General features: G+C 35.2%; 1 protein-coding gene across 1 annotated transcript in view; it reads left to right on the forward strand.

The window, feature by feature from the left end:
* The window catches only part of LOC111046793, a 44798-nt gene extending 23533 nt beyond the window's left edge, over window positions 1–21265 (forward strand). The window contains exons 6-9 of the mRNA XM_039422221.1: window positions 2396–2600; window positions 9687–9840; window positions 17222–17658; window positions 20967–21265. Coding sequence (XP_039278155.1) covers window positions 2396–2600; window positions 9687–9840; window positions 17222–17658; window positions 20967–21250 — 1080 coding nt within the window. The 3' untranslated portion in view covers window positions 21251–21265. The remainder of the gene's footprint in view (window positions 1–2395; window positions 2601–9686; window positions 9841–17221; window positions 17659–20966) is intronic.
* The last annotated feature ends 6550 nt before the right edge of the window (window positions 21266–27815 follow it).

Here is a 27815-nt window from a genome sequence, read left to right on the forward strand (position 1 = left end):
AAGGATAATATAAAAGGAAAAAGGAGCCTCCTTCATACGCCAATATTAGAGTAAAAATCAGACTATAGAGTTATTCAACATAAATCAGCTGACAAGTGATTACACAGATGTGTGGAGAAGACAGTCTATTGCTGTATTTCCATAGGGTCTATAGTTTCAATCGGGTACTTGTGGATGAGAATACTGCGTGAGGTCTACTGTTCACAGAACTACTAGTCATACTCGGGTATTTTCAAAGTCACAGCAACTGCGATTATGGTACAGAAGCTAAGGGAAGCGTGGTGCTCAAACCAGTGGTACCACAATCGCAAGGAAAATAATCGCTACCACAGCACGCAACTTCATGTGGAAGTATCAGTGCCACTGCCATGCCTGCCAATGCATTCCGTATGCGCTGCGTTTGTGGCACTACAGGAGGAAATAAACGCTCCCACATCCCACATGCGATAGTGTTTCGTCTGCAACCTGCCTTATCAATATTCATAAATAATGAACCACTACAGTGAGGTCCACGTTATAATGGCAGTATTAACACTGGTGTTGCTATCCTTGTCTATGATTCGACAAAGCAGATAGCGCCATCCCTTTCTACCTCCACAATGTTGTTAGATCGGTTATAAAAATGTAGGTATATAAATAATCAACAAAATATTTCATCTCAATTTATAGAAATTGTTTATTTAATCATTGATTTTTAGCGAATAAAATATAATTCTTTTTAATAGGAATGAACAGTTAATATCCCATCAGATATACCAGTATCAACTATATTCTTTAGCAGGCGCAGGCAAGGTTGATAATCGGCAATGCTGCTCTCCTATTGTTTACCACTGCCATTATAACGTGGACCCAAATGTTCTTGGAACCGGAACTTGGTACCTTTTTCTTTTTCACTTTTTGTTAACTGAAGCCGATTACTGACGACTACTGTCCATAATTACTGTGTTGCTGGGGTGAGAGTGTAAGAACGGCACAGTATGAGAGGCTACAAGCGTCTCATAGCTTCACCAAAAACAACTGCTATAGTGAGGTCCATGTTATAATGACAGTATTTGATAAACTTTGATGTTGCTATCCTTGTCTATCGTTCGACAAAGCAGGTAGTACTATCCTTTTCTAGCTCCACAACGAAGCCAAATATGTTTTTGACGATGTATAAATATAATTAATTAAGGCAGATAATAGGCAAAGCTGTTTTTCCATCTCTATCCACTGCCATTATAACGTGGGTCTCACTATAGGATTATCGGCTTCAGTTAACAGTGAAATTTGGAACATAAACTCCCTTTACCATGGCATATCTTCTCATGCCATCTTTTCTCTTTGTCTACACTTAGTTATAATTGGTTTCATTATGTCCTTAGTTTTATAAATGAGTACTATCTACAATAAATAGAAATATAAATCTCAGTACCCCTTTAAATTATTTCGTGACAGAATAATTTAAAAGGGTACTGATATTCATATTTTTATTTATATTAGAAGTAGCCCTGAAGAAAAAAGACAATGAAATGGCTATCTACAATGTATTTCGATACCCATATTAAAAACCTTTTTCTAATACAAAAATTCATCATAAAGACAATTTTAAAGAAACCTAGAACTTATGATAGTGAGATTTTGTTCAGTGAATTTGATGTTAAAACTATACGACAGTTATATCTTAGTTGCATAACAAATTACAGTTTCAAATACGAGCATAATTTCCCTCTAGCCGATGACATAAATTATAATTTTAGACCTAATACAATAAGAAAATATGAAATATATAACACCAACTCAGCTCTTCTTAGAAGGCAACTTTACTACATTAGCAGTAAATTCATAAATATACTAGAAAGTGAATTTCCACTTAATAATTTCCGAAATAATAAACACAGAAAAAGAGCTATAGAGGCATGGCTAAACTTGAATTATTTCCAATCGTTGACTTTTATATACTTCATATTATAAATTATATTTTCGAACACTTCATACGCTAGTTTATATATTACATCCCTGATTAAGCTGATTTACGACTCACATTGGCGCACAAGGAATCTTCCTTTTGCCGGTGTTTTTGCCTCACCTACTGTACTTATGCATGTGATCATAAATTGAATCTTCATTCTAAAACTATTGTTTGTAAGGTAAAGGATATCATTTCGTTATTATATCTAATTAAATAAATGTATATATCTTGATTTAAGTGCAGTAGCATATAATTATATTTATTTTTTGTAAAGCTTTTTTGTATTTTGTTTTTGGCAAATAAATTCATTCATTCATTTTTTTTCTGTGAAATAGAAACATATTGTATCATTTTTACTGACAAGACATGTTTCAGTACTAAATCTATTTTCAAGTGTCAAAACTATTTAATGTAACCTTTTTACATTTTATTTTGTTTCCTCAGATCGCAGAAGCAGTCGAGCATTTGAAAAAGGTTGGAACAAAATTCTGGGATGATAAAGTGCGGACCAACTACCTGCTCACTGTGGGTGAAGTGCTGTTCATCCCAGAGTCTTCGGCTCTGTGGAAGGGAATTCCCAGCTCGTCCAGCAATGCTTACACAAAAGCTTCCAGACATCTTCTCTATATGATCAAATCTGATGACTGGTGTAAGTTTTTTGTTTATATTTAATTCTATTATTGATAACAATATGTATTACAATTTGATGACCTGGAGCCTAGAGGTCCATAGGGCGATTAATTCACTTGTTTATATAATGTGAGTTTGAAAAAGTGTTTATAGTTCATCAGTCAATTTATATGGAACTCTTCTATGCACAATAGTTTCACTGTTGTTCAAAGTTTTAATTAATAAGTTACTGGAAAAGAATGGATTTTATAACACAGTAATTTTTCAAACCTCACTCTATATATGGATGATTAATAATGTTGAATCTATTACAGTAATTGTAATAGTATATTTCGCACCTAGGGCCGAAAATGAGTCTTCTCCGGCTCGAAATCGGTTTTCAAGTCTGAGGCTGTAGGCCGAGGACTAGAGAAGATTGAGAGCCGGAAAAACATTTTTGCCCATGGTGAGAACGTTATTTTTCGCCACACAGAAAAAATAAACAATATAAATATGAGAATAATTGTTTATTAGGCACTTCCAAAAGCAAAACAGGAAGGTCATAGCTCTAGCAAATCTGAGGTAATCTGAATATCAGGAAATTGTCCAAGTATTTTTATTTTCTATTCTGATTTGTCTAAATAACCTAAAAGATTATGTTCAATTATGTAAGAGGTTGAGTTTATACATTTTATTCTTCCAAATGACAATAAGATGATATTATTATAAATGTTTTGATTCTTGAATAATAAACACAAATAATGAAAAGTTTTTTGATCAGCTGTCTTAGCACACTTCAAATTTGGCCAATCTGAATGTCAACGTCAACAATGCTTGTTGTCGTTGACTTCGGAAGTTTAGGTTAGAAGTTCTATCCTACTCTGAAAATCGAATTTGAATAGTTTATGATATATATCTTATCTGTATTTTATTCATCCAAATAAAATGATAGTATCTTATTGCAGAATACTTATTCAATTCTACAAGCATAAACTGATTCCATTTCATAAACCATTTTGTAAACACGTTCACATCAAATCAGAATCAGCTGACTTCAAGGTTATTTTACAGCCCTAGGGCCGTAAAACTTTTACCGGCCTGGTCAGAAAACAATCATTTTCGGCCTCCATATGACGCATGAAAACCAGCTCATTACATCCAAGTGGGGTGAAAAATATTAAAATGATAAATTGTTGGATATTAATTCAAATTTTTGAAATAGAATTTTAAACCCTTTTTCATTGACTGATATACTGTATTAGCTTGACAAATTACCTATAGTGAGCTCCACGTTATAATGGCAGAATTTTATTAACATCGGTGTTGCCATCCTTGTCTATCATTCGTCAAAGCAGATAGCGCTATCCTTTTCTACCTCCGCAACGTTGGCAGATGGTTTTTCATCAATCTCGAATTATGATTAATTAACAAATAATAATTATAATAATATTTTATTGTCATTATTTTCATTACACATACAACATATAACATAAATAATGTAAACAATACATAACAGGACTTTACAATAATAAAAATACCAAATACATTTAACGTAGAAATAAATTGAACCATCATTTAAAGCTAGGAACTCAGTAATAACATAGAAGGCATGTCCAACCAGCCACTCCTGAAGCTTACGTCTAAGGGTACAACCACACTGAAAGCGGAGCGGAGCGTTGCATGGCGTTCTAGAGCGGAGCGTGGCGTGGCGTGGTCAGAGCGTTCATGAAACACACAGGAAGCGTCTGAGCGTCAAGCGTCAATGGCCTAGAATATGGCGTTGTCCAAGTTTGCACGGACATTACTTTGTGAAAACAATTACTCGAAGCATTGTATTTTATCTAAGCTTGCTAGGACAGAGTGGGTTAATGAAATTAACTTGAAACGTAGACTATTTGGTGAATATCACCATCTGTTTAATGTGTTAAGAAAGCATGAGTCCCGATTTTTTGAGTAGCCTACTACATGCGAATGTCAACTTCAACCTTTGATTATATTTTGACGAGATTCGAGTGAAGCCTGATTTGGAAAAACGAGTCACTCACTAATAATTAGAACTTTAATTCCAGTTATTGGAGGAATCCATTTATTTGCAGACAGTCATGGACGAAATTTGAACAATATTATCAGTAAGATTAGTGACTATTCAGTTGTTTCGACCATCAAATCTGGAGCTAAATTTGAGTATGTAGGACCAGACAATTGTGCTGATATTCGATCAGACGACTGTGTAGTGTTGCTGGGTGGAACAAACGATGTTGGTAGGAATGAAACGAAGGATTTTTTGATAAATTTGCGGAAAAAACTACAAGAACTTCGACAATCGAAAGTCATCGTTTGTTCTGTACCCCATCGTCACGACTTGGCAGATTGGTCATGCATCAATCAAGAGGTAAAGAGGGTTAATACGGAGATTGCTAAACTGTGTAAATATTTCAATAATTGTCAATTCCTGGATGTGAGTAATGTAGGCAGACGGTTTCATACAACTCATGGGCTCCATCTTAACTATATTGGGAAAAAAATAATTTCACAGAAGATAATAAACTTTGTAGACAGTTTTTCATCAGGAGTACAAAAGAACTGTGTTTCTGAGCAGGCTATTCCTTTACATGGGAAACATTTTTTAGACGTGAAGTGATAGGTAATAATGTATCGCTATCAGAGCCAGATTCTAGTAGCCCGTTACAAACTAATGCAGCTCTGGATGAGAATGCTGACTACCAGCAAAGAGTTCTTTTTTTGAATTTACAAGGAATCTCAGGAAAATTGAACATTCTTTCCCACTTGGCTGATCAGCACGATTTTAGTGTAATGTGTTTTAGTGAGCACTGGAAGCGGAATGATGCTTTGAGATATGAGGTGATTGATAACTACGTCCTGGCCTCAAGTTACTGCAGAAAAGATCACTCAAGAGGAGGAGTAGCGGTGTACTTGAAACATAATTTAAACTATGAAGAGATTGACTTAGCTTGGATATGCGAGGAACTTACATTTGAAGCAGCAGCTGTTCACCTGAAGGAGTACAAAGTGATCTTAGTGAGCATATACAGATCACCATCAGGAGACCCTATTCTTTTTATGGAAAAGTTGGAGCATCTCCTTTTCTACCTATTCAAGTTTAAGAAAGAAATATTTATTGGCGGGGACTACAATGCTCATTTTGATGTAGCAACAGAACAATCCAGTGTGCAGAAGTTCAAAAACCTCCTAAGCGAATTTAACATGGATTACTTGAATATGTTGCCTACACGAGAGAAAGCATGTCTGGATAATGTCATCACCACAGTCGACAAACAAGACATTCATTTGAAAATACTGAATTTCAATTTTTCAGACCACTCTGGTATCCACTTGACATTTTCAAATAATTCAATGAATGATAAGGTGCCTTCATTGAAAAAGTTTGCAAGAAATGTATCACTAAAAAGGCTTGATAGGTTGAAGAATAGATTGATGTTAGTGGATTGGAGGAAAATATTTGAGGGTATAAAGGAGGCCCAATCTGCTTTTGATCATTTCTTTGAAGTCTTCTACAAAATATTCAACGAAATATGCCCAAGTATACCTATAAAAGAAAGTAAGAAGACACGGAAAACTGGAAAAAAATCAAATTGGTACACCACAGAATTGGCTGAATTGAAGAATACTATGATGGCTTTCAGAACTATTTTCCTACTAAATAAAAGCAATGAATCACAATTGGCATACAAAAAAAGTAAAAAAATCTATAAGGATGAACTGAATAAGGCAAAGCTCAATCATAATGCTGGCTACATTGAAAAATCTGACAACAAGTCAAAAGCTGCATGGACCCTTGTTAACAAAGTGAGGAATGGAGGTTTCAAGTCACAAAGCATCGAGATTCCACCAGAGGAGTTCAACAACTACTACCTCTCATCAGTCCAGGATGCAAGAGACAGCATTGAGCGACCTCAGTTGACAGCTAAGGACTTCATGGAGCGCCTGCCTTCTCCACACAACAATTTCAAATGGAGGGATGTTTCTTGTGCGGACGTTTACAAAGTTATAAAAAATATGAAAAATTCAAAGAGCAAAGACATATTTGACATTTCCAACCAGGTTTTGAAGTGTGTGTGTGAGTCTATTGTTGTACCAATTACTTATTGCATCAATATGTGCCTGAGACAGGGAGTTTTTCCAACAAAGTTGAAAATCTCAAGACTGGTACCATTGTTCAAAAAAAGTGGGGATAGGTTATTACCTAAATGCTATCGTCCAATCTCAATAGTTCCAATTTTTGGCAAAATTTTTGAACAAATTGTGAAGACCCAAATCTGTACCTACTTTGACAGTCTCAATTTGATAAGTAGTTCCCAGTTCGGCTATAGAGTAGGCAAAAATACTACAGGAGCAGTTTTAACTATTATCGATGATATAATACAGGCTTTTGAGGATAAGTGTGTGGCTCAAATTACAGCATGCGATTTAAGTAAAGCGTTCGACTGTGTAGATCACTCAATTCTATTTCAAAAATTAAATCACTTGGGAATACGTGGAGAGTGTCTCAATTTTTTCAAGTCATATCTGGATAACAGATCGCAAATAGTTGATGTGAATGGAAACAAATCATCTGCTTCCTATGTCAAGTTTGGTGTGCCTCAGGGTTCAGTACTGGGGCCACTGTTGTTTCTAGTGATGGTCAATGATCTTCCTAATAGTATAACGTCTTCAAAAACAATCATGTTCGCAGATGATACAACTTTTCTTTCTGTTGACAGAGACTTACAAACTCTAAACAGGATTGCCAATGAAACCTTAAATCAAGCTGTCATATGGTTCAAAGCTAATAGTTTTGTCATCAATGAGTCAAAAACACAAGAGGCCATTTATTCATTGAATACCAGATCCAAGTTCCCAGAAAAATATGTGAGAAAAATTAAATTACTGGGGGTTCAGATTGACAATCATTTGACATGGAGTGACCACATAGATTCAGTATGTAGTAAGCTTTCAAAGGTTATTTATTTGTTAAAGACTTTGAAATACCATGTACCTGAAAGTTATTTTATAAGCATCTATTATGCTCTATTTCATTCTATATTGAATTATGGTATTATTCTATGGGGAAATTGTGCAAGAGTATCCGAAGTTTTGTTATTACAAAAGAAAGCAATTAGAATTATAACCAATTCAGAGATAAGAGCCCACTGTAAGCCACTTTTTATTAAAAGTAGAGTAATGACAGTTATTTGTTTGTACATATACACCCTGCTACTACATGTCAAATCTGAGGAAACAAATCTAACCAGCAACAAAAACATCCACACACACCATACAAGAAGCTATGCAAATTTGCATATACCACAAGTACGGTTATCAAAGACCTTAAGAAGCCATGTAAATGTAGGTTTGAGACTCTTCAATCACCTTCCTCAAGAAATAAAAAATTTCCCGTTTTTGAAGTTTAAAGATGCACTTTACAATTTTCTAGTCAAAAATCCCTTTTACAGCTTGAAAGAGTACTATGAGAAGTGAATATTTGAATGTATTATGACTTTTAAAAAATGTATACTTTGATGTTATTATGACTTATATTGTATATAAATATATTAAGATGTAATTGTAATGTATTATAACTATCTTGACAATGTCTCATGCAATCGTGTAATTGTTCTTGGACAAATAAAAATATTCTATTCTATTCTATTCTATTCTATTCTACCTTATTATTCTATCTACCAATGTTATTACATAAGTGTCATTTTTATTGTAAATAAATAACACTAAGGTAACCATATTTCATAGAAATTTGAATGAAATGGATTAGAATAGCCTAACTTTTGATTTCAAAGTGCAATGGATGAACGATCTATTTTGAATAATCAAATAATACTCATTACAGGGGAATTTGGGCAAACATTAAGTTTAATATACTAGTGTACTAGATGGTCTTAGAAAATGTAGTGGAACAAGTGCATTATTATGTACAAGAGTAGACCACTAAAGTGCGAGATAAATTACTTTTAACACGGCTCTTTCTCGAAGACGGAGAGGTCCGATGCTCTATCCTCCACTAATCACTCCCACTACTTAGCAGCATTCTCCTTCTTTTGTGTCTGAGTGAGAGCTTTGTAACGCGACGCACCAACACTCCCCTCCATCTATTGCTGGCAATGTTGCAAGTAGTGTACTGGTCAGCAGGTATATTGGAATGTGTATGTTACAGAGATGTTTTCATCACAAGAACATGAAGCAAAATGACACGGCGCATCCAATTGTGCGCAGGATGTCCGTCTGTGTCCACGCTACAAACTGTGGAGGGAGAAATGGGTTTCTCCTCTTCATGTTAAAAGTAATTTATCTCGCACTTTAGTATGTACATTAGTAGGGCACTCGCACTTTGACGCTTTGCCGCTCCGCTCGTAGACACTCCAAAAAACAAACCAGATTGTTCCAAAGTTTGACGCCACGCCACGCTCCGTTCCGCTTTGCGAGTAGACGCTTGTAGTGTGTTTTAGCTCATTACTTAACATGATATTGTTCACGACGCTCCTTGACGCCACGCCCCCTCATAAGGGTGTGATCTAGGGGTTGTAACTCGAATATTTCAAATGTAAACACCTATTGTGTGTTACATCATTTTAAAGGCCTTTTCAAGACAAGGAAGATGAAATCAATAAAAATGTTCTATGATACTTGTAGCCTATATGGCGGCTGATTGAAGTTTTAGTTTTTAAAGAAATGATTGATATAGTTCAATCAGCCGCCATTTCGTATACAAGTATCAGAGAACATTTTTCTTTATTTCATATTTCTTGTTTTAAAAAGGCCTTTAAAATGATGTACCACACAATGAGTGTTTATATTTAAAATATTCGAATTACAACCCCTAAGTCACCCCCTTATGAGGGGGTTGAAGTTCAGTTGTACGTCAAAAGGGTAGAGTATTTGACTAATAACTCATCCTGAAAGTTACAGTATTTTATCTAAAACAGTCTTCAATTTATTGAAGGGTTCCCATACATATCACTCACTCTATGTGTGCTTGAAAGGAATAGAAACATTCGTATACTAATTACCTATCGAATGTTAGCATTTCCAGTTATTGATTGATCGAAAAACGAAACAATGTGATTAAATAATATTTATTTATGGTTTACAGGTGGTTACATGGACCATTGTATCCTGCAGGAGACGTTTGTGGATACAATGATGAGCTTGAAGCGCTATTCGAGCTATATGATGATGCCACGCCTAACCTACTACTATCTCACTGAGCAATCCACTGTCGTCCAAAAGCTGGCTGTACCTCTCAGGTAGGTTCATCGAACCTATTATTAAAGATGCATACCTCTTCAAAGTCTTTGATTGAAACTATAGTCCTTATACAAATACAGTAATAGACTGGCTTCTTCACACATCTGTGTAATCACTTGTCAGCTGATTTATGATGAATAATTCTATAGTCTAATTTTTACTCTAATATTGGCCTATGAAGGAGGTTCGTATAATAATAGGCTCCTACTGAACCTATTATTTCATGAAATAATTGACCGAACGAAGTGAGGTCTAAGATTCAAGTCGACGGTTTGGCATTTCTCTTAATGTTTAAATGTTTTTATGTTGCGCATTTACGGCGAAACGCGGTAATAGATTTTCATGAAATTTGACAGGTATGTTCCTTTTTAAATTGCGCGTCGACGTATATACAAGGTTTTTGCAAATTTTGCATTTCAAGGATAATATAAAAGGAAAAAGGAGCCTCCTTCATACGCCAATATTAGAGTAAAAATCAGACTATAGAATTATTATTCATCATAAATCAGCTGACAAGTGATTACACAGATGTGTGGAGAAGCCAGTCTATTACTGTATTTGTATAAGGACTGTAGTTTCAATCAAAGACTTTGAAGAGGTATGCATCTTTAAGCTGGGTTTACACCAAAGTTATTAACAAAATGTTAATAACTTAATCCTTATAGATTCTATTAGATTGAACGCAAGTTGACAAACACACATGTTCGTCATGTGCATAATAAGTTATGTTCAATCTAATATAATCTATAAGGATCGAGTTATTAGCATTCTGTTAATAAATTTGGTCTAATCGCAGCAGGTCTTTGGTTTCAATATTTTGTTTTGCAGTCATGGTATTATTATGCGTGTCCATAAGTATCAATATTCTCACATTCGAAAAAAACTAATTTAATAGGCGATTAAAAATAATCAAATGAACTAAATAGGCCTAATGCTGAAAAAATTATAATATTTTTGATTGAAAAAAAATTAATTTTCATTAGATGGAAAGGTTATCACGGAACTGGATGAATATTATATAAATTCTGGAATAGAAATATATTCTATTCATTGTTCAAATTAACATCTATATAATAAGAGAGAGTAGGGTTGTGTTTGTTCGTTTGTTCGCATCAAAACATGTCAACTTGTGGATTGCATACCGGAAAAACGGGAATGATTTAGATCTCCAAATTTTCCACATAGATTCTAAAAATATCAATCTCGTGCACCTGGAAGCCCAAATTTTAATTTTCCTTCTAGATTTTTCAGAATTATTGTTTAAAATTCATCAATGGTATATTCGATTTCATTAAAAAATTACCAAATAATATGGTCGAAATTAAAAAAGGAACATCTGTTTCTATATTTGCTTTCTACCTGAAAAACATAGTTTTGAAACTTTGTTTTCCTGATGCAATGTTCAGGCCTACACGTGGCATGGATTATTAATTTTTCAGCTAGAACAATTTTTGAGACAAAGTGCTAAATAAACGTCTACAGTTTCATCAATGCTGTATCGGCAATATGAAAACGCATGCAGTTAATATGTCTTTGAATGAAGGTGTTGTTATTTACATAAAGAAATTATATTCTTTCATTTTTATCTAATTAAAATTTCAAAATTATTCGAGCTCTGATAGAATGACTGACTCACTGTACAGTCAGTCGAAAATTTTAATATTGGAATGAGGGGTATTTTGGCAAGCTGAGCAAAAAAATAAGGTCATATGGAACTTTTCGTTATATCTTCAAATAAAAAATGAGTTTTGTGGGTTGTCAAAACTCCCTCTGATAGAGAAACTATTCAACTTATTCTATCTTTTAGTAAAATAACAATGATCATCCATCCATGTATCATCTTCTATACTATAATAAAGGAAAGAACTGGATTATAAACGTAGCCTATACAGATGTAAAAGTATAGGGAAATTATGTTTGACGCATTATCACGTCAGAACTACTGGATTGATTAACTTGAAATTTTGCATATAGATTCTTGCTTAACCGAGGGTGGTTATAGACCAATTTTAAATTCTTCAAGATTTGATTACATCAAGTTTTCAGTTTGTTGAGTTTTCAATTATTTGTCATGCTTCCAGTTTGTATGGAAGCAGCAGAAGATTTCTCTTAAAAGGGAAATTAGAAGATAGGTATGATTGGGGATCCTTTTCGAATAATAAAAACAGGTTTTCCGTCACACCCAAATTTTTTCCGCCATTTTGAATCCAACTTCTTTTTTTAATTGAAAGGTGGTCATACTGATTTACTTGAAATGCATACTGATATACTTGAAAATGCAGCATATAAATTCTTAATCAACCGAGGATTCTTATGGGCCTATTTTGAATTCTTCTAGATTTCATTACGTCAAGTTTAAGAGAAAGACCCTTGCGAAGCACGGGTTACATGCTAGTAAATATTAATAAATTATGGAATACAAATTCAAACGTGAACTGATTTGGTTAACATTTTAAACAGTTGACATCAGGTACTTGTGGATGAGAATACTGCGTGAGGTCTACTGCTCACAGAACTACTGGTATATTCGAAACCTTCATAGTCTCAAGCCGGATTTCCACATATAATTACCTTAACGTTATAATGACAGTAGTATTTTTATCAGAAATGGTGTTGCATCCTTGTCTACCATTCAACAAAGCAGATAGCGGTATCCTTTTCTAGTTCCGCAACGTTGCCATATCGTTTTTCAACTATGTTTATTTATTTACAACAATTTGGGAGCATACGGGAAAATCTCAAAAATTTATCCGCTATCAATAAATTACTATCACTTAACAAAGAAATTGAAAATTGAGAGAAAGAAACAAGGAAAAAACTATTTTATATTATTTATTTAACGCTCTATTACACATATTTTTGAAACCACCTGATGACTGGAATACTACTCCCAGATAATTATATTCTTTGCACAAATCAATTTTTCCTCCCTGACATGTAATACTCCCCATTTTACTAAGACGTCCCTTGTGGAAAGGCATTACTTAGGTTTCATGATAGTTTATCTTTAGCCCCAGTGATTCGCTAAATTCGAACAATTCGAACTTTATTTCTCGTATCCGGAATACTGAATGCAAAAATGATGATATCGTCTGCATATTATTGCAGCATCAAAATGTCATGATCCCTTCCAAGACGCAGGCTGCTCAATCCCCTCTGTCTAAAAAACTATTCCATATCCGATATGTACAACGAAAATAAGAGTGGACTCAAAGTAACCCCCGGCAAAACCCCCTTTGTCACCCGTATGGGTTGTGATTGTACTTTACAATGATCCTCTTCTGAACCTCAATACTAAAGCAAGCTTTCGAATATAAATCTTGTAAGACTCTTAAAATATCTCTGCTCACACCCAAAGATCCCAGCTTATTCCATAGCCCTATATGAGGAACAGAGTCGAACGCGGACTCATAGTCCACGTAAAGGCGAAAACCTTTTGCTTTTATTTATCAAATAATACCGTACTTAATAAGAGTGTTCATTACGAAAATGTTGTCTGAGAAACTTTGACTTTTTCTGAACCCAAACTGGCTCTCATCAAGTATATCACAGAATTCAGCCCAATGAGTCAGTATTCTACTACATAATAATTTAGTAAAGATTTTCAAAATGCTGTTTATAATTGCTATAGTTCTATAATTTTTAGGATCCGATAAAATATCCTTCTTGTGTAATAGAAACATTTTCACGAACGCCCATGATCTCGGAACCGTTTCTGTATCTAATATACGATTGAAATTGATCAGAAGTTACCTTAGTGACAGAACACAAACAGTTCGACTGAATAGGCAAAATAATAAATGTTCAGAACCAAAAAAAGTATTGGCAGGTGTTCCACAAGGATCAGTCCTTGGACCCTTTCTATTATTAGCTTTTGTGAATGATTTTAGTGTTAATGTTCCATTTTTATCCGTGCTCTATGCTGATGACATTACCATACTTGATTCTAATACTAGTGTAGAGGCTGTACTTGATAGGCTTGACTCCTCGGTTGAACGCTGTAGGGAGTGGTATGCTGCTAATTGTTTGACTCTCAATGATAGTAAAACAGAAAACATTCTATTCACGCTTAGAAATAATTTAAGCAGGGAGCACCAGGAGTACCTGAAGCCGATTAAACTGCTGGGTTTTGTCCTAGACAGTAAATTGAGTTGGAGTAGCCACATAGAGTATCTGTGTAAGAAACTGTCCAGAGTTATGTACCTACTAAGAAAACTAAAATGTTGTGTCAGTAGGGAGGTGCTTATTCTGACTTACTATGGTTTGTTTCATTCCCATCTCAATTATGGGCTCCGTCTTTGGGGTAACTCAAGTGATATGAAGAAGGCATTTATTTGGCAAAAAAAAGCAATTCGCTGCATTGTTGGTCTAAGGAGTGTTGAAAGCTGTAAAAATAGTTTTATCGAGCTTGGAATCATGACTCTCCCTTCAATGTACATTTATTGTAACCTGGTCCATGTTAAAAAAAAACTAACTCTATCAACAAGACATAGCCATCAGCATGACATAGAACTAGAAATAGGAATAACCTAATTACCCCATACATCAGACTGCAAAAAACATTCAAAAGCTATATGTATCAACAATACTTATTATTCAATAATTACCGACAAGGATAAAAAATTTACCACAAAAAAGTTCATATCTACAGTAGCACAATGGCTCAAAAACAGGCTTTTTATACAATTGACGAATACCTAAGTCATAACGTGAGCATCTGACTGTTTTATATTATATTTGTATATGTATATATGTATACATATGTGTACATGTTTAATGTTATGTATATATGTGTTAGCGGTACGATATATTGTTAGTATATGCAATGCTATGTTTTATCTCCACATGACGTTTGTTTATAACATTTGTAATGTTCGATGACAAGAATAAAGATTATTGATTATTGAAAACTGTAGGTGATGAAGTCTTTCCATTTATCGGGCAAAAAATTCATAAGGAATACCCTCGGGACCTGGAGATTTACCCTTTATTGTATTTTTCAGAATGCAATCCAACTCTTCTACAGTAACTGGTCTATCAAGGAAGGGATGTCTAGTATCTGCGAATATCATTTTGGGCAGAAATAAATATGGCACCTTATACTTTTCACGGAAAAATAAAACCCCACTCTAGCAATCCATTGGATTTTGATATGCATTTGAACGTCTGCAGGAACGGACTACACGCCAAAATTCATTACTATTCTTAACATTTATGACATTTTATTTTTCAGTATAAGAACTTTTCGCCAGTTCAATTGCTTTTTTAAAATATAGTTTTGCCTGTAGGAAATCATTCAACTTCAGTGGGTCGAAATTATCTTTTTTAAAAGATCGATAAGTCTTTCTGCCATTGTTCTGCAAAATGTTCAGTAACATTTTCACCTAAAATTGAAAATAGGCTCGAAATTCGAGAAAATGTGATTATCCAATTGCAAACTGTTGGCAACTGTTGATTCTATTAAATGATTCACTATGAAGAGATAGCAGACCTCGTATGTCTCCAGCGTTATTGTCCTGTCACCAGCTGGTTCAGATCTTTGTTTATAAGTAGACTTGAAATGCGCGTGAACACTAGCGTCGGGTGATCAATTTTCATAACGGCAAGGAAAGTTGTGTGAGTGCGCCACACCAGTTTTTTTTAGTAATAATAATAAATAATAATAATATCGAGTGACCTGGCTGGCTCAGGTCTGGTGTGAGAGTTTTCAGGTCGCAACTGATCAATTTCAGGGCCTCTGACATGACCTAACGACTGCTTTTTAGGCAGCCGGGACCGACGGCTTAACGTGTCCATCCGAAACACGGGAGTGGCCCGAGAAAATATCTTTTTTTTAAATACAATTTTTTTTTAGTAATTAATTGCATGCAATCAATAGTTCATAAAAATTGCATTCAATGAGGCATGCAATTAATAGTCCACACTGCAGCTGATTTTTTACCAAGTTACATTGAGATATTGAATTGCATGCGCCATGGTATGCAATTTATAATCCACTCGACAGTTGATTTATGATTAATAATCCTACAGTCTGATTTGTTTGGTAATATTGGAGTTCGAAGGAAACTTATTTTCCTTTTGTATTACGGTATCCTTTAAATGCAAAATTTCAAAAACCTTACGTCGACGCGAAATTCAAAAAGGAACATACCTGTCAAATTTCATGAAAATCTAATGCTGCGTTTCGCTGTAAATGCGCAACATATTATAAACATTAAACATAAAGAGAAATGCAAAACCGTCGACTTGAATCTTAGACCTCACTTCGTTCGGTCAATAATGTTAGTTCCAAACTATTTTATTGCTATATTTTTTCTTTCTTACTAATTTAGTTACAGTTTGTGTAAACAATTGATTTTCAATGAGGCTTGTTTTGGCATAAAGCTGTAGGCCTCTATATGTTTTTGTAATTTTTTTCTATTAATATAATTATTATTAATTACTAAAATTTGTAGGCTAAATCTCCACTCAATTTGGTAAACAAAACTTGTGGTTTCGGAATCTAGTTGGATTTTCTAGGTTAGGTTTTACATGCTTACAACGTGAAACAAGTGTCATGGCGGCTCACTGCCACCCTGATCCACTGTAATCTGTCGTTTCGTAAGGTAACATTAGTTTTTGTTGGTGAAATCAAATTTCTTAATCTTTCGTTAAAGTCCTCAGTTAGTGTAAACTGGAGATTACTAAGCGAAGCGTTAATGTGAATTTGGTTAAACTCACCCTAAAAGTATAGTAAGAGCCTTAGATGTGCTGGCAATGAGTTTTAAAGCCGAATTCCAGCACTATTTACCCCCTCCACTGTTCGATGGATATTTATTTATTTATTTATTTATTTGTGGATACAATATTACAAATCATATAAAATAATATGATTGGGTAGGAACAACAGGCTTAGCCCAAAACTATTCCATTCCCAAATTTTTATAATGTTACATGTCCATAAAAATAGGTTATATTTCTACTGTGAATAGTTCAAGCTCAATCTTCGTCCAAAAATAAATATAAGATGTAACTTTTAAATTTAGAAGAATTAAAACACCAAACGAAAGTAAAATATTGCACTTAATTATCACTGCACATTGAATTGATTAAGTTATTTTATAAAATTTTGAAGCCAAAAATACACACAAATTATCACTAAGAACAGCTGGAAACAAATATTTAACAGATATTGTCTCATTGTAGCTGTATTATACAATTAGTTTAAAGCAGTGATTGATGGGTATTATCACGGTGATATTCTTAAATATACTTCATTTATTTTCATCGTTTGCTTATAGTAACAAATTGATTTGAAATTTTTGAGTTATCAGGTTATAAAACTTGAGCCAATCTCTTTGTTGGTAACAAATTGATTTGAAACATTTTTTGTGTTTTTAGGTTGGCCGAACTGCTGATCTCGCTGGCATTTGTTGACGTGTCAGTGCACAAGAAAGACGACTGTGACATGAAGTTGGCAAACGTGATTGCTATCCTAGGCCTGAACAGGAAACGCTACGTGATTGGCGCAGGAGATAGGAAAGCTGAACAACGTGCAGGAGACAACGTACTGTGTTTAGCCAAGCAGCAACGGGCCCGCAGCCCGCAGCTGTCGCCATCCAGATACGAAATGTTGGCGACTGCGCCTGCGCAGAACAGTTCTCCGCTGCAGCTTCGCGGGGAAGAATGGACACAGATTGTTCTGCACTCTGCAGACTGCGTTTGTCTGTTATGCAGCATTCCAAAATACGTACAGCTGACGTTTGATGTGCTACTGCTTCAAGCTGCTGCTCACTGCATACGGCACCAGTTCAGTCAGGCTATCAAGTACTATGATGGTTAGTAAAAAGCCTTTAATTCAATTCATTTTTAAAAAGTGTCATCACAATTCAGTCCCCAAAAATGTATTTTTTAATGTCGCATCCACACGTTGGGCCAATGTGTACAAATGACGACCAGTGCCAGAGAGTGGATGGGTAGTTTGCCAGAGCTGGCCTTCATTGGCCTCGCACCGAATTTTGTCGAGCAGAGGCCAAATGAAGACCAGTGAAGACCAGCGCTCGCAAACCACCCTCTACACTTAGGTGCGCATTTGTACGCATTGGGCGATAAAGTGAATGTGACATAATACCGGCTCCACACTCTTGTCGAGTCACTTGCCACAAGCACGCAATGGTTGGCAAAAGTTGGGATAAATTTGTCGATGCTCAGCTTGCCACTCGCCTTCGCTTGCCTTGGAGTGATCCGTGGTCTAGTGAATAGAGTGCTTGCATAGCAGCCCAGATATCCCGGGTTCAAACACGCTCATTACCAAAAGTTTTTAACCAGACCAGTGTTATCGGATGGACACGTTAAACTGTCGGTTTAAAGTTGAACTTGTTGTTCCTTTGTTTGACGTTTGAACTTTTTATGAGCGCTCAAAGTTGAAAAAATACATTTGTCGAGTTCAAAGCCAAATTTCTAACAGTTGCTTCTGTCTATCTGTATGTATCGCGATTACGGCCAAACGCGTTCATAGAATTCGATGAGATTTGGCAGGAATATTCCTTTTTCAACTGCGCGTAGATGTATACATAAGGTTTTTTGATATTTTGAATTTTAAGGATAATATGAACAGAAAAGGAATTCCTCCATACTCTGATATCACTATACATCTAAGTATATATAATCTACTTTGAAGATAGGATCAATCAGACTATAGAATTATTCATAATCAATCAGCTGACAAGTGGATTATTCATTGAATGCATTACACAGATATGCCTGGTCGTGTCTATTTCTATACGGTAGGGTTTCAATATTTTCTATGATGTGTGCCCTTCAGTATCGATATTCTTACATTTTAAAAACAAATTTAATAGGTGATTAAAAATAATATAAAAAATGATTAAATGAACTGAATAATGCCGAAGAAATTATAATATTCCTGAATGAAATAATAATAATTTTAAAGTAGTTGAGAAATATTTTTATCAGATGGAAAGATAGAAAGAAAACACGAAACTGGATAAATCATCATATGGGATACAAATTCAAACGTGAATTGAGTTTATTAACATAAGTGAGTTTTTACTTTCCTTGCCCTATTACCATAGGTAAGGAAAGTATTGCTTTCCAAAAAAAATTAAGGTACCCTTATTTGAAGTTTTCTATACGTTTCAAGGTCCCCTGAGTCCAAAAACATGGTTTTTGGGTATTGGTGTGTGTGTGTGTGTGTATGTCTGTGAACACGATATCTCCATTCCTAATTAACCGATTGACTTGAAATTTTAAACTTAAGTTCCTTATACGACGAGGATCCGACAACAAGAAATTCAATAAAATTCAGTCCAAAATGACGGATAATTACTAAAAAACCATGTTTTTCACGGTTTTCTCGAAAACGGCTCTAACGATTTTCTTCAAATTTATACCATGGATAGCTATTTATAAGCCCTATCAATTGACATGAGTCTCATTTCTGGGAAAATTGCAGGAGCTCCGTAATATTTTTGAGAAAAATGGCGGATAATCACTAAAAAAAACATGTTTTTCACGGTTTTCTCGAAAACGGATCTAACGATTTTCTTCAAATTTATACCATGGATAGCTATTTATAAGCCCTATCAACTGACATGAGTCTTATTTCTGGGAAAGTTGCAGGAGCTCCGTAATATTTTTGAGAAAAATGGCGGATAATCACTAAAAAACCATGTTTTTCTCGGTTTTCTCGAAAACGGCTCTAACGATTTTCTTCAAATTTATTAAATGGATAGCTTTTTATCAGCTCTATCAACTGGCATGATTCTCCTCTCTGGGAAACTAATGGGGGGTCCACCCCATCCTTGACAAAAGGACTTAGTAACCTCCTTCTCGTGCATGAGGTAGGTAGGTAGCGCAGTTCATAAAAAGAACACATAGTCGAGATATTTCATCTGTAGAACAGCTGTTTTGACGACTTTAAAAAAATTACGACTAAAAAAAATAATCGAATTTCACAATTTACACTAAGGAAAAAGTACTCTGAAAACAATAATTATATATACACATATACAGAAGTTTGATCGTAGTTTCAAATATGAGCAATGAAAGTTGTGTGAGTGTACCACACCAGATTTTTGATCGTGGAGAAAACAAATAACAGTTTTTAAGAGTAAATTATGTGAATTAACTGTGAATAGTGATTCAACTGAATCAACTAGAACAGGTGACATCAGATACTTGTGGATGAGAAAACTGCGTGAGGTCTACTGTTCACAGAACTACTAGTATATGAATTGTTTATTCAGTCATGTAAAATTATTATAACTCTTATATGGGACGGTACAACAGGTGGCATAAGCCTGTTTTACGGACAAAACAGTCCCTAATCAAATTTGTAACATTGACATATTCCTAATCCAGAAGTTGGCGATATGAGTGATTGTCGAAGAATCCATACGTTAAGCTGCAGACCGTACTTAGAATAGATGAAAATTCTCCATCTTCCGAGCTTGTATATCGTGGAAGCCGTATGTTTCATAGATAAGAACAACAATAAATTCAGAACTGGCGCACATTTCCACAATATTATGGAACAAGTCATAGGGAAGAGTTACGAGATGACACGCAGGACCACTATAGTGAGGTCCACGTTATAATGGCAGTGGAGAAAGATAGGAGAAAACCGTTGCCGATCCTCTGTCTTGTCAATGCCTTCTATAGACAGTAGCTGATACAGGTTTATTTATGTAATATTTCAACTGTTCATTCTCCTTTAAAATAATAAATTATATTTTATTGAGCAAGAAATTATATTTTTCAATAATTTAATAATGAGGATGAAATATTTTGTTAATTGATAATTCTACATTGTTAAAAGACGATCTGGCAACATAGCAAAGCGAGAAAGAGATAGCGCTATACGCTTTGTTGAGTGATAGACAAGGATAGCAATACCATCGTTAATCAAACTCTGCCATTATAGCGTGGACCTCACTATAGTATTTATACTAATACAATAGTATCGTAGTTGCAAATATGTAGCCGCTAATTGCCATTGTGTTATTCCCCTAAATTATTCTCGTTAAAGAATGAGGCTTACATTTCAATGAGCAAGGAAAGTTGTGTGAGTGTACCACACCAGATTTTTTAACTAAATATTTAAATGGTGTGTGATTGGTTGCAGATGCCCAGGTCTACCTGCAGCAGGCTGTCAGTGGCAAAGGAAAGGCGAGCGATGATTGGCTGGAAGGCAGGCAGGCGGTGCTCTACTTCTTCTACACGGAGATGATGGTTAGCATCGGCAACTGGGGAGCGGCCGAGACGGGTGCCAGGAAGTTGGCCCAGCTGAGGGTGGGCATCAGGCGGCCCGACGTGGTGTTCGGCGTTACTGCCGATCACATCATGCTGCAAAGGGATAATCTAAAGTTCGTCAATTTCAAGAGTAAGTCTTCAATTCCAAATAACTAGTGACCCCTTGGGTTGAAGAACTCGCTCAAGAACTGTTGTATTGTAATCTTTGAAACCTCCAATTTTAATTAAACAGACTTGATGAAAACAGCTAAATATATCTCTTAAGCCGTGTCTACACTGACCAAATGTTCGACAAACATGTTGGTTGAAACAGTTTGAACAAATTTTATCATGTTTGACAAACAATGTTTGCTAGTGGCCAGTGTGGACGCAAAAATATTTGTGAGGAAACAGGTTTTATGTTTTCGCCTTTTCGCCACACTGCACAGAAAGCAGTTTTCCAGTCCCTATGTAGATCTGAAAGACATTGTTTGCAGACGACTCTCGTCTGACGTCAGAACAGGTTTCTTTCCGGCCGCTAAATTTCAAGTGTGCTAAAACAGCTGATCAAAAAACTTTTCATGATTTGAGTTTATTATTCAATAATTAAAACATTTATAATAATATCATCTTATTGTCATTGAAAGAATAAAAAAGTATAAACTCAACCTCCCACATAATTGAACATAATCTTTTAGGTTATTTAGACAAATCAGAATAAAAAATAAAAATACTTGGACAATTTCCTGATATTCAGATTACCTCAGATTTGCTAGAGCTATGACCTTCCACTTTTGCTTTCGGAAGTGCTTAATAAACAATTTATTCTCATATATGTGGCGAAAAATAGCGTTCGCATCACGGGCAAAAATGTTTTTCTCGGCCTACGGCCTCGGACTTGAAAACCGATTTTGAGCCGGAAAAGTCTCATTTTCGGCCCTAGGTGCGAAATATACTATTTACAGCTGTCAACACTGAACATGTTTGGTGAAACAGTAATTTTTTGTTTGACAAACAATGATTGTCCAAATTTTTAAAAATATTTGTCCCTGAGTTCCTCATCAAACATGTTTCCTAACATGTGTATCGAACATTGGTCAGTGTGGACACAGCGTTACAAGAATTATTTGACAGTAGGTTTCATTGGTGATCCTATTTGTATTGAAATTTTTCTCTTCAAATATTACTCTGTCGCTTCAACATCTAATATTAAGCAGCTGGAATCATGTGTCAGCGCGTGTGATAGATCCCAAATAGTCTCAGCTGATGTTATGAAAGAATGGAAAAACTGTAGTAATTGCATGCAATGAATTCTGAATTCTCCAGCTGACTGAATCACAACAATTTTTTCTTATGCACTTTCAATGTTATTCTTATATTCTGAAAAAGGACGAAGGAGTGAGTCAATTTTGTTGTCCAACGAACTTGACCTGTGAAAAGGTTCGAAGAATACGTGTTCAAAATTTGAAGCTGATTGATCAATTCTTGTTAAAGTTATTGTAGAACATACACACAGACAGACAACGACTTTGGCCTCCAGTAAGTGAAACGTGAGAACTCACTAACGCTCGTTCAATAATAATTATTAAACAAAAATCACAATTAAATGCTGTAAATCACCCCCGAAGACTTCTGCTACTGCAAATATTGACAACATGGTAAACAGCTAGATGGAAATTCGATGAGCGCTACTATACAAAAATTATTTGCCAGCCTGGAAATCGAACCCGGTAGGCTACCTGTCTCCGGACTAGCAATTAGGAGGTTCCGGGTTCGATTCCTGGGGCTCACAAATAATTTTGGATAGTAGCTCTCATCGAATATCCAGTAGTTGTTTATTCTCCCACTACCCTTGTACTAGGTAGACTCAATTTATTAGTTTTAGATTGGTTTCACATTAGATTAGATTTGATTGCAATAGATGGATTTAATACCTCTTGACTGGAGAATATCCAGTAGGTATGAGATCTCTTATTACATTGGGAAGAGTGTGAACTTCTCTTGCTGGAGAATATCCAGCGGTCGTTACTCTCTCCCTTAGTTTTACTTGCAGTAGATAGACTCAATTTATTAGTTTTAGATTGGTTTCACATTAGATTAGATTTGATTGCAATAGATGGATTTAATACCTCTTGACTGGAGAATATCCAGTAGGTATGAGATCTCTTATTGCATTGGGAAGAGTGTGAACTTCTCTTGCTGGAGAATATCCAGCGGTCGTTACTCTCTCCCTTAGTTTTACTTGCAGTAGATATTTTATCCAAGTGGGGATCATCATTGACCTTGACCTTGAATTTGACCTCAATCCTGTTCTGTAAAATGTTATCAATTAATTTTCACAGACCTGTTCAAACATGTTTGTTATCAATCCTCTCAATATTCACAGACCTGTTCAAACATGTTTGTGGAACTGGATAAAATTACTATAAATACCGGGCTCATTCCAACAGAGAATTCAGTTGGGGCGGGGTGGTGGTTGAGATAACATCTCTTGACTGGAGAATATCCAGTAGTTGTTTATTCTCCCACTACCCTTGCACTAGGTAGACTCAATTTATAAGTTTTAAATTGGTTTCACATTAGATTAGATTTGATTGCAATAGATGGATTTAATACCTCTTGACTGGAGAATATCCAGTAGGTATGACATAGATCTCTTATTGCATTGGGAAGAGTGTGAACTTCTCACTCTCTCCCTTAGTTTTACTTGCAGTAGATATTTTATCCAAGTGGGGATCATCATTGACCTTGACCTTGAATTTTACTTGAATTTGACTTTTGGTTGTATACCTAGTGGGAAATAATAATGGTATTAGGCCACACATCTTAGGAAGGGGGGAAATTTAATTAGGCCACACCTTTTAGGGGTGTGAGGAAGGGAATTGAATTAGGCCACGCCCCCCCTAATAAAAATATTTTCCTCAGTGTTTAATAGAAATTCTTGCTGTAAACATCTCCTCCCTGGTCTATAAATACAGGGCTCATTCCAACAGAGAATTCAGTCGGGGCGGGGTGGTGGTTGAGATAACATCTCTCAACCTTGACCTTGACCTTGAATTCGACCTTGACCTTGACCTTGGTGTTAAATTGATGCTCAATCGGCACAAATACCCTACTTCCCCGAATTGTAATGTAGCCTATACACTATAAATACGGTAGTCTAAAAATTATGTTATGTTCCATACACTTTTGAATTCTAATTTTCAGTCCAAACATTTGAAAACAGAAAAGCTGGAATTTAGATTTTTCACAAACCAAATTTAATAACAAAATAACACTCACTAATCACTTAAAACTGTAAAATAAATAATTATTAGCTTTGAAAATTTTGATATAGGTACTCTAATTTAAATAAAAAATAATGGATCTTGAATAAAATTAAATCGTTCATGTCAGCAAATTCAAATAAAATCATTCATTCATTCAAATAAATTAATCAGATAAGGTTGATCGATCAGGTTTATCTATAATTGTCAGATAATAACTTCTCATGAGATCCGCTGATTGATTAAAAAAGTTCAACAGCTGAACATAATTCTGTCTCTCTTCCACACAGGCACTCGCATCTTCCGTTATCAACAGACGAAATTATCATGTGTTTTTCCAAGAATGAAAAATCATTATCCTTTCATGTCCTTCAGCGAGTTTTCCCAGGGATGAGACCTGCAATCTAATTTTTATATCATAAAACTACTATGCTCCAAATTTCGTGAAAATCGTTGGAGCCGTTTTCGAGATCCGTTGGACATAAATACATAAACAAATAAATAACGAAATATATAAATATTTACAGAAATTGCTCGCTTAATAAGTATCAATTAATATTTCATTCAGCAAATTATAAAAATGTTGATAAAATCTATAAACTTCTCCACTAACAACAGGACAAGGGTGTTGACATGGGTGCATACACACGTCATACATTGTTGTCATCACTGTTTGTAAGCCTACGTTAAATTATTCCAAGTTGTAAATGGTTCAGTCAGGAACTACCCACGAATAAAAGTCATACAAATATAAATCATGGTTTAATGCCACGAGAACCAATCAGAGAAAGCTTTTTCCAAAAGGAGGCTTCTCTGATTGGTTCTTGTAGCATTTAATCACGGTTAAGATTTAACAGACGTTGTGCAACCGAGCCTTGGTTTGTCTTCATTTACATGGATCTTGTCCCATTGTATAGTGAGGTCCACGCTAAAATGCCAGTGGAGAAAGATAGGAGAAAAACGTTGCCGATCCTCTGTCTTGTCAATGCCTTCTATAGACAGTAGCTGATAGGGGTTGAATTGCTAGAATCTGTATCAGTAAGTCTACTTACAATTAAATGCCTGTAAATCAGGTATTACAAACAAAGTATTGAGTGCAATTTAACTTACATTGCATGATTTTATTCACTTTCTTCGCACAAAAATAATTGAAATCCTATTAGAGTAGAATATAAAACCAAAAATTAGAAATTATAAATTCAGCAGAATAGGCTAAACTAAAGTAAGAGCATACTCGAATTTAATTCAATATTAAAAAGGAAATAATTCCACATATTACCTTTCAAAATTTACAGTTTTGATTAATTTGATTTTTTGTAAATTTTATTTGAAGATTTCTGAGAAGCTTATGATTTGGGATTATTTTCGAGGCCAAGAAATTTATGGGAACATATAAAATTGCTTGACCAATGAACAAATAATAAATGAGTGGGCGTTTGAATACTTTTTTGGTATTATTTTTTTGTGGTTTATTATTCAGGTTAGGACATTTAAAAGTAGTGGCACGCAACAAGGACACGCACCATTGGAAGAAAGTGAACGGCAACAGGTGGAGGGGTGGTCTGACAAACTGTCCACAACTGTACAGCAATTTGAAAATAGTGCGACGAGGATAAATAGACAGAAACAAGGGGAAGAAGACAAAGAAGGAGGAAGCAGAGTAGTTGTGCCTTGTGTTGAATCGTCCCATTCGAAAGCGTACGAGACAGACTGCACTGCAGTAGGAAGAGAACTGAAAGTGCTGGGAAAACTGCAGAAAATTCTGAATCCGATGGTGATTTCAAGGAAGACCTGCGGAAAAAATCGGAAAGTTTTTTCAAAACGATGGTGGCGAAAAGTCTTTTACAAAACTTACCCTTTTACCAAAATTCTCCTAAGAAATATACTAAAAATCAAAATAATAATAATACTAGTGATTCTAGTGATGATGATGGGCCACCATCAGAATATCAGACTAACCAACAATCAGATGGTGGAATAGAGCAATTGCCGATGAAACAAAGTGTGGAGGAAGGAAGGCATAGTTCAAATAATAGGAAAGGTAAATCACCTACTTGAGTCTCCAAAGAAATTTACTAAAAATCAAGTTAATCAAAGCTGTGAATTTTGAAAGGTGAACTGTGCAATTATTTCCTTTTTAATATTGAATTAAACTCGAGTATGCTCTTGCTTTAGTTTAGCCAATTCTGCTGTATTTATCATTTCTATTTTTTTGTTTTATTTTCTACTCTAATAATAATAATATTAGCTTTATTTACATTCTTGAAAGAACAAAAGCCTCTCTTACTAGGTATATTATGTGGTTGGCAACAAATACAATTTCACATTAATTAAAATTTTTATTTTTTTACTTTTCAATTCAGAGTCTATCAATAATTTTTGGCGAGAGAATGACGATGAAGATGTCGTCAACTGCACATTTGTCGACAAAGAAAACAATTTCGCCAGTCCCATTTTGGCACAGCGCAAGGCGACGCGCAACAAGTTGCCGGCGTTTGTTGCACAGATGCCGGAAACTAAGACATTGCAGCATGTTGCAAGGACTGTAGATGACAGTTCGTCATCATGTAGAGTATTTCCAGTAGCGAGCAGTGATAAATCAAAGGAAAGTGATTCAAAAGTTGAAGATAAACCTAAGCGTGCAGTGAGAACTGCCAGGAAATAGGGGTTGAATTGCTAGAATTGATTATTTTCACTAGAATAGATTATTATAGACTGATGATTTTGATGAAATGTGGAAGGAGAAATGAGCACTAAATAACATTTTGCAAATCATTCAACTGCACCACTATTATCACTTTCGTGTCTAGTTGAATCAGATTTTTTTACTTACTAATAAATGCCTGTAAATCAGGTATTACAGAGTATTTGAGTTTAATTTAACATACATTGCATGATTTCATTCAATTTCTCCGAGTCTATCAATAATTTTTGCCCATCTTCTCCTGTCTCTAGCTTCGGTCAGCCACAAATCTCCAACTTGTTGTGAAAGTTCATCCCTCCACCGGAGTGCTGGTCGTCCCCTTACTCTGGTCCTGTCCCCGGGTATGTCTTCGCCCATCTGTCAGCTTCCATTCTACTCTAATAGGAGTTCAATTATTTTTGTGCGGAGAAATTGAATGAAATCATGCAATGTAAGTTAAATTAAACTCAAATACTCTGTAATACCTGATTTACAGGCATTTATTAGTAAGTAAAAAAATCTGATTCAACTAGACACGAAAGTGATAATAGTGGTGCAGTTGAATGATTTGCAAAATGTTATTTAGTGCTCATTTCTCCTTCCACATTTCATCAAAATCATCAGTCTATAATAATCTATTCTAGTGAAAATAATCAATTCTATCAATTCAACCCCTATTTCCTGGCAGTTCTCACTGCACGCTTAGGTTTGACTTCAACTTCTGAATCACTTTCCTTTGATTTATCACTGCTCGCTACTGGAAATACTCTACATGATGACGAACTGTCATCTA

The sequence above is a fragment of the Nilaparvata lugens genome, chromosome 2 (assembly GCF_014356525.2).
Source record: "Nilaparvata lugens isolate BPH chromosome 2, ASM1435652v1, whole genome shotgun sequence".
Lineage (NCBI taxonomy): Eukaryota > Metazoa > Arthropoda > Insecta > Hemiptera > Delphacidae > Nilaparvata > Nilaparvata lugens.